The sequence below is a fragment of the Lithobates pipiens genome, unplaced genomic scaffold (genome assembly GCF_037356315.1).
Source record: "Lithobates pipiens isolate NorthernLeopardFrog02 unplaced genomic scaffold, aLitPip1_a1.2 Scaffold_16, whole genome shotgun sequence".
Classification (NCBI taxonomy): Eukaryota; Metazoa; Chordata; class Amphibia; order Anura; family Ranidae; genus Lithobates; species Lithobates pipiens.
This window is the reverse complement of record NW_027507748.1, coordinates 84,327,704-84,336,723: the sequence shown is the minus strand read 5'-3', so window position 1 is coordinate 84,336,723 and position 9,020 is coordinate 84,327,704. Positions and strand designations below refer to the sequence as shown.

Below are 9,020 nucleotides of genomic sequence, written 5' to 3'. Positions count from 1 at the left end.
ATCTCCTACACAGCATGTCTGCAGTCTCTGATCATCTCCTACACAGCATGTCTGCAGTCTCTGATCATCTCCTACACAGCATGTCTGCAGTCTCTGATCATCTCCTACACAGCATGTCTGCAGTCTCTGATCATCTCCTACACAGCATGTCTGCAGTCTCTGATCATCTCCAACAACATGTCTGCAGTCTCTGATCATCTCCAACAACATGTCTGCAGTCTCTGATCATCTCCTACAACCTATTGGCAGTCTCTGACCAGCAGTTCATAGTTTCTAATGATCTCCTACAGCATGTTCACAGTCTCCAGTCATCTCACAAGCATGCTATCAGTCTCTAGTCATTCCATAGAACATTTTAGCAGTCTGACCAGCAGTTCACAGTCTTGATCATCTCCTAGACCTGGAGCATGTTCAGAGTCTCTAATCATCTCACAAGCATGCCTGTAGTCTCTGATTATCCCCATACACAATGTCTGCAGTATCTGACAGCTTTCTGTAGAATTCTATTACTTGCACATTATGTGTGGCCCTTTAGTGATGTCAGGGGCCAAACTTGAAGCTCCCTAAATCTGGTAAAGTGACCCTCCCTTGTCTATGTGCTGATCTTGCGAAAATAATTTATGGTGGGGGGAGGGGGCTAATGACATCACTAAGCAGGCTGGTTGGTGGGCACACAATGCAGAGCTGACAGGCACATCCATGGTTTGCTCCGATGCTCAGCTTCTTCTGGACCCGCAGCCCAACAAGGTGAGCCCTGTCCTAGGGGATGAACACCCTGATCCCTCCATCATCATTTACAATGCCTGCGGCCAGAGCCACATTAACTCCCAGGATGCCCCCCCACAGGTTATTGTAAAATCCCCCAGCAGACCAGGCTACACATCCTAGATCATCCAAGGGCATATCATACAAACAGGGAGTCAAAGAGTTAATCCTCTTCAGCCTGCAGCCCCTCCCATCCCAGAACCCAATGTCTTCATCCATTCCAAGTGCAATTACAATTCCTCTATCTGTGGCCCCAGGATGATGGGATGTGTAGCAGAGCTGCATTATCACAGCAAGCAGTGAGAGAACATGCACCCTCCATGCAGATATAGTGTGCGGGCCAGACTGAGACTTCCACCCAGAGCTCCTCCCACCGCAATACAGTGATGACTACAACGTGCTTCAATGTGACAACCTACAGCGGTCACCGCCCCCTTCTCCATACTCCTATCCCCGCTACTCTGTACTGCGCCCTGGCTTCCTGGAGCGGGCGTGGCCAGTGTCACCAATGTCACTGCTTTAAGAATGCTATTGGCTGCTGTCAGTCACTGCCTGTACTCTTGGTTGGCTGGCTGTCATTAGCGCATTTTGTGATTGGCCGTCACTTTGTTATTGTAGTGTAGAGAGAGCCGCTCTTTGTGAATGAATGCAGCCGGAAGAGGAGTGCGGAGACACCAGAGGGCGCTGTACAGGAGAGCTGTGTGTATGGGGACAGTGCTCGGGGGTGGTAGAGAGGAGTCTGTACTGATCTGTATGGTGTCACCGAGTACACCATCTCCTCTGTGATCACCAATCATACTACAATGCTGAGAGCCTTCATTGGAAGCAGTGCGACCTACCAGAGGATCTCCGCCAATGGGAAGGTAATGCAACCATCAGATTCTCTATCATCACTACAATGTATCAATGTGTGACTCTGATCATCACTACAATGTATCAATGTGTGACTCTGATCATCACTACAATGTGTGACTCTGATCATCACTACAATGTGTGACTCTGATCATCACTACAATGTGTGACTCTGATCATCACTACAATGTATCAATGTATGACTCTGTAGTCATAATCAGAGTCATACACTGTAATGATAATCAGAGTCACACATTGCAGTGATGATCAATGTGTGACTCTGATCCCTACATCTGTCATAGGACCAGATGGAGGGAGAGGATTTTACATCCACTGCATGGGGGGGGGGGGCTCTGATTATATTATTCTGGATCACAAAAAATATTTATTTTACATTTTATCAACATGATCTGTAAACTTCCAATATACAGAAGATACAGAATACAGCTGTGGCCAAAAGTTTTCAGAATGACACAAATATTAACTTTCACAAACTAGAAACAAAAAGTGCTAATGCGCTCCACCCAGCCAATGATCCTACTAACTAATAATAGGAAGCTGCCAACATAAGCAGTGATCTCTACACCAATACACGTAAAATAAAAATAGGAAAATATGTGGCGCTACCAACCCTGCTCTACTAATAGAAGCAATAAATAAAAATAAATAAATAGAAAAAGATTTTACAATAGTGCAAATACTGCAAAAAAAGTGCAGAAAAAGGTGCAAAAATATTAACCTCACTTAGAAGGTATTCTGTGCGATATATACAAACAGTGCAATCAATAAATAAGGTAAATATAATGCAAAATATATAATATAAATATGTATAAAATAACAATATTCACATAAGTGCAAATGTAAAAGGAAAGTCCATAAGTGATATATTATAATATAATATAATATAATATAATATAATAGCTTAATGATCAATGCAGTGCCAACTCCAATGGTAAATGGTGACCATAAAGAAAAGTCCATGCAGTGAAAAAGTAGCAATAACTTCTAATGAGTGACAGTCCACCAATAATTCAGGGCTCAGCTTGTGCACCACCAGTTTCCCCCAGCCTCTCACCTCAGACATATACCATTATAGCGCTGTACATATATAGATGCCACTTCCACCACTTCTCCTCATACGTCCAGCCTCAAATATATACCATCATTGGCCAATATAGCGCTGTAGTAGAGCAGGGTTGGTAGCGCCACATATTTCCTTATTTTTAACTTTCACAAACTGCTGCCTCCATATTTATGATGGTAATTTTGCATATATTCCAGAATGTTATGGAGAGTGATCTGATGAAATACAATTAATTGCAATGTCCCTCTTTGCCGTGGAAATTAACTTAATCCCATATAAAAACGTTTCCACTGCATTTGTGAAGAAGAAAGTCCAGCAAGTGCCAGGACCGTCCTCTACAGTTGATTCAGCTGTGAGATCGGGGGGCACCCCCAGTGCAGAGCTTGCTCATGAATGGCAACAGACAGGTGTGAGTGCGTCTGCACACATAGGTGTATGTTTGTTTATTAAATGGAGACTTTTTTTCTCAGTTCAGTTCTTGGAGGAAAATTATCTCCTCTGCAGCTGGTTTATGAAGCTGAGAATTTCAGTTCTCTGAGGGAGAACAGAGAAGTGTTTCCTCTGAAAAAAGCCGAGATCAGTGTAAAAGTGGGTGGTCTGCCTGTGATCTCATGAGATATTGTGAGATTGCGGTGCTGCCGAGTTCAAAAGGTGAACCTAAAGTTTAAAATAACATGTAATTACATGCTTTCAGACAGGTGATAACTAAGGAAATATATATATATTCATGTGTTTGTGTATGAGTGTGGGTGTGTATATATATATATACTTCTCTCCCAGATTCTCCACCTCCGAGCTGGTGAATCTGGGAGGGAGATATTTCAGTGTAATGGCCGTGAGATCTTCAGATCATATTTATAAACTGTCCGTGCGAGCAAAGCAAGGTCCATAAAGACATAGATGAGCGAGTTTGGGGTGGAGGATCTTGACTGGCCTGCACAGAGTCCTGACCTCAACCCGATAGAACACCTTTGGGATGAGTTAGAGCAAAGACTGCAAGTCAGGCCTTCTCGTCCACTTGAGTGCCTGACCTCACAAATGCACTTCTGAAAGAATGGTCAAACGTTCCTATAAAAGTTAAAGCAGTTATAGTTGCAAAGGAAGGGCCAACTCAATGTTGAACCCGTTAATTGGATGTCATTAAAGTTCATGTGCATGTAAAGGCAGGTGCCCCAATACTTTTGACAGTATAGTGTATATATTTTACATTCCTATCAGTCCCTGCCCTCAAGGAGCTTACAATCTCAGGTCCATAACTCGCAATCATACATACGCATACTAGGGCCAATTTTGACAGAAGCTAATTAACCTGCCCTCGTGACTTTGGAGTATGGGAGGAAACCCACACAGGCACAGGGAGAACATGCAAACTCCATGGAGGTAGTGCAATGGTTGGGATTTGAAGTGACAACCCTAGTGTTGCAAGGCAGAAGTGCTCACCACTTAGCCACTGTGGTGGTACTAATGTATAATACATTATATTTATTAATGGATAGCAAAATATACAGTATTTATTAAAGGGTAGCCACTGCACTTTATGGGTTCTTTCAAAATTGCAATGTGCATGATACAAGAGAGGGTCAGAGATTATGAACTTGATACAAAAGATGGAAACAGATTACAGACATAGTGAAAGAGATGGTCAGAGGCTACAGAATGGTACATGCGATGGTCAGAGACTGCAGAAGTGGTGCAAGAGATGGCCCAAGAATACAGACATGGTACAAGAGATGGCCAGAGATTGCAACCATGGTGCAAAAGATGGTCAGAGACTGCAGACATGGTACAAGAGATGGTCAGAGACTGCAGACATGATACAAGAGATGGTCAGAGAGTGCGGACATGGTACAAGAGCTCGTCAGAGACTGCAGACATGATACAAGAGATGGTCAGAGAGTGCGGACATGGTACAAGAGATGGTCAGAGACTGCAGACATTATATAAGAGATGGTCAGAGAGTGCAGACATGATAGAAGAGATGGTCAGAGAGTGCAGACATGGTACAAGAGATGGCCCAAGAATACAGACATGGTACAAGAGATGGCCAGAGATTGCAGACATAGTACAAGAGATGGTCAGAGACTGCAGACATAGTACAAGAGATGGTCAGAGACTGCAGACATGATACAAGAGATGGTCAGAGACTGTAAATAGGCTATAGATGTTGTTGGAGACTGGGGTCGTGCCTCAGGGGACAATCATAGGCTGGAGACGTATTATTATTATTATTATTATTATTCAGGACTTATATAGCGCCAACAGTTTGTGCAGCACTTTACAATATGAGGGCAGACAGTACACTTACAATACAAATCAATACAGGAGGGATCAGAGGGCCCTGCTTGTTAGAGCTTACAATCTAGAAGGGAGGGTTAAGTTGAAACAAAAGGTAATAACTGTGGGGGATGAGCTGATGGATAAAATGAAAATACAGTTAGGTGTGGGAGGGGTAGGCTTCTCTGAAGAGAAGTGTTTTCAGGGATCGTCTAAAAGCGAATAAAGTAGCTTTTATTACTTAAAGTTGTTATGCCTTGTACACCCGGTCGGACTTTCCGGCAGAAAAAATCAGACGGAATCTTTTCATTGGATTTACCGATCATGTGTGGGCCTCATCCGACGTTTTTTTTTTTTTTTCTCGAAAATTCTGACTGACCTAGAAATAGAACATTTCCTTTTTCTAGTCCTGTCGTACATGTTGTACATCACCACATTCTAGACGATCGGACTTTGGTTTGATCGTGTGTAGGCAAGATCGTTTCAGTGGAACTTCATCAGAACTCCATCAGAAAACCCGTCAGAGTTTATTCTGACAGAAAAAACGGTCGTGTGTAAGCGGCATTAGAAATCACTACTCTACTATCACGCTGCGTTCTGGAAGGTAGAACTAGCTGTCAATCAGGCAGCCAGGTCAATCCCGACAATATTGTTGGGATCCTTCCAGAGCCTGAATCGGCTGTGCTATGCCAGCTGACAGTGGGCAATAGCCCAATATAAGCTGATTCTGGGTCACAAAAGAGAAAAAGTACAGTGCCTTTTAAAAGTATTCACCTCTGCAGATGGGGCCATGCTTCCCTGTATTTTTAGTATGTCCGTTGGCCCTCTGGTAAGGTTGAGCTCAGGCGTGTTCGCAAGCTCCACGTGCAGAGCCCGCCAGGAAGTCGGTGCAGCACTGCGCTAATCACAGGCAGTGAGACATTCCCCGATGTGCGGCTGCAGAGATCGGGCATTATCTCACTGCCTGTGATTAGTGCTGCACCGACTTCCTCGCGGGCTCTGCACGTGGAGCACGCCTGAGCTCATCCTTACCCTCTGGGATGTATGATACTGGGTGTCGCTATACCTGGAAAACTGAGGACATCTTCTGGAGACAAAGAAGTACTGTAGGGGTACAGCACTGGATTGAAGGTACGTTTTGCTGCCTGAGCTGCTCTTTTATTTGAATTACTGCTTGGAGGCTCATTTATTATTTTAAAAATTCCCACATTTGGGCTTTAATTTTCCATTATTCCCATAGAAACTTCTACCAATGACCACGCATTGTCTGTGTATGAGATTTTAGTTGTGTAGTCTCCTGTTTAAAGGCATTGCTGTGTCATTTTACCCCAAATGCCTTATTTTAGGCAATGTAGAGTAACTGCAAGTAGAGACATCAGTTTCTAATGACTCCGTCTTCTACGATTTCTGATTTCACAACAATGACTCGGTGCAGCGTGACACCATGTGCTTGTCTGACACCTTCAGAATTCTGTATTTGTTGACATTATACAATATACAGATATTTACAGTATACATTGAATACACATTACATTGCATTTGGTGGGGTTTAGAGAGGTCCTTACCAAACCCTATAGAAACCAAGTACCACATTTGTTTGCTGTGATCCTCGCTCTATGGTTATGTAAATAATAATGTTTTATATTTATATCTAATTACCATGACCTATCCCAAAGGAGTCACTTTACAAGTCTCCGGTGACACCTTCTAGTATCCATTGACATGTCACACCCACTGCCATAGCCGCTGTGGTGTGCTGATAATACAAGCTTCCTTACACAAAGCTGGCTTTCTGTTGTGTGGGTAGATACAATGGGCACAGTTAAACTGGCTGTACACCCTTACAGTGGGGAAAATAATTATTTGACCCTCTGCAGATTTTGTAAGTTTGCCCACTTACAAAAAAATTAAGGGTCTGTCATTTTTATCATAGGGGTATTTTATATTATGGAGTAGGAATATCAACCAAAAATCCAGAAAAAAAACCCCACAATACAAATGTTATAAATTGAGTTGCAGTTCAGTGAGTAATATTACGGTAGTATTTGATCCCCTACCAACCAACAATAGTTCTGGCTACAGTACAGTGGTGTGAAAAAGTGTTTGCCCCCTTCCTCATTTCCTGTTCCTTTGCATGTTTGTCACACTTAAGTGTTTCGGAACATCAAACCAATTTAAACAATAGTCAAGGACAACACAAGTAAACACAAAATGCATATTTGTAAATGAAGGTGTTTATTATTAAAGGTGAAAAAAAATCCAAACCATCATGGCCCTGTGTGAAAAAGTGATTACCCCCCTTGTTAAAACATACTATAACTGTGGTTGTCCACACCTGAGTTCAATTTCTCTAGCCACACCCAGGCCTGATTATTGCCACACCTGTTCACAATCAAGGCATCACTTAAATAGGAGCTGCTTGACACAGTAAGGTCCACCAGAAGAAATTCAGGAACAATTGAGAAAGGAAAGTAATTGAGATCTATCAGTCTGGAAAGGGTTATAAAGCCATTTCTAAAGCTTTGGGAATCCAGCGAACCACAGTGAGAGCCATTATCCACAAATGGCGAAGACATGGAACAGTGGTGAACCTTCCCAGGAGTGGCCGGCCGCCCAAAATTACCCCAAGAGCGCAGCGACGACTCATCCAAGAGGTCACAAAAGACCCCACAACAACGTCCAAGGAACTGCAGGCCTCACTTGCCTCAGTTAAGGTCAGCGTTCATGCCTCCACCATCAGGAAAAGACTGGGCAAAAATGGCCTGCATGGCAGAGTTCCAAGGAGAAAACCACTGCTGAGCAAAAAGAACATCAAAGCTCGTCTCAATTTCTCCACAACACATCTTGATGATCCCCAAGACTTTTGGGACAACATTCTGTGGACCGATGAGACAAAAGTGGAACTCTTTGGAAAGTGTGTGTCCAAGTATATCTGGCGTAGAAGGAACACTGCATTTCATAAAAAGAACATTATACCAACAGTAAAATATGGTGGTGGTAGTGTGATGGTCTGGGGCTGTTTTGCTGCTTCAGGACCTGGAAGACTTGCCGTGATAAAAGGAACTATGAATTCTGCTGTCTACCAAGAGATCCTGAAGGAGAATGTCCGACCATCTGTTCGTGTACTCAAGCTGAAACGAACTTGGGTTCTGCAGCAGGACAATGATCCTAAACACACCAGCAAGTCCACCACCGAATGGCTGAAGAAAAACAAAATGAAGACTTTGGAGTGGCCTAGCCAAAGTCCTGACCTGAATCCTATTGAGATGTTGTGGTATGACCTTAAAAAGGCCGTTCATGCTCGAAAACCCTCTAATGTAACTGAATTAGGACAATTCTGCAAAGATGAGTGGGCCAAAATTCCTCCAGGACGCTGTAAAAGCCTCATTGCACGTTATCGCAAACGCTTGGTTGCAGTTGTTGCTGCTAAGGGTGGCCCAACCAGTTATTAGGTTTAGGGGGCAATCACTTTTTCACACAGGGCCACGATGGTTTGGATTTTTTTTCACCTTTAATAATAAACACCTTCATTTACAAATTGCATTTTGTGTTTACTTGTGTTGTCCTTGACTATTGTTTAAATTGGTTTGATGTTCCGAAACACTTAAGTGTGACAAACATGCAAAGGAACAGGAAATGAGGAAGGGGGCAAACACTTTTTCACACCACTGTATGTGCTCATGTGGTACACAAATTTAAGAAGGTGCTCCTAACGATAACTCGTTATGTGTATAAAAGACATCTGTCTATAGAATCTTTCTCCCATTCAAACCTCACCATCATGGGCAAGACCAAAGAGCTGTCAAAGGACATCAGAGACAAGATTGTAGACCTGCACAAGACTGGATTGGGCTACAAGACCATCAGCAAGAAGCTTGGTGAGAAGGAGACAACTGTTGGAGAGATTCAAGATTTCGCCTCATGGGGTAAGGATGATCATGAAAAAAGTGAGGGATCAGTCCAAAATTATACGGGAGGAGCTTGTGAATGATCTCAAGGCTGTTGAGACCACAGTCTCCAAACAAACCATTTGGTAACACAATAT

General features: G+C 43.1%; 1 protein-coding gene across 2 annotated transcripts in view; it reads left to right on the top strand.

The window, feature by feature from the left end:
• Positions 1-678: 678 nt before the first annotated feature.
• The window catches only part of LOC143981890 (multidrug resistance-associated protein 1-like), a 109,950-nt gene continuing 101,608 nt past the window's right edge, over positions 679-9,020 (top strand). Inside the window, exon 1 of one of the 2 annotated variants that reach the window (XM_077480070.1) lies at positions 679-747. In XM_077480070.1, coding sequence (XP_077336196.1) covers positions 700-747 — 48 coding nt within the window. In that variant the 5' untranslated portion in view covers positions 679-699. Of the gene's footprint in view, positions 748-1,336; positions 1,629-9,020 lie in introns of those variants that run through there. The other variant, XM_077480069.1, reaches the window with a different exon arrangement.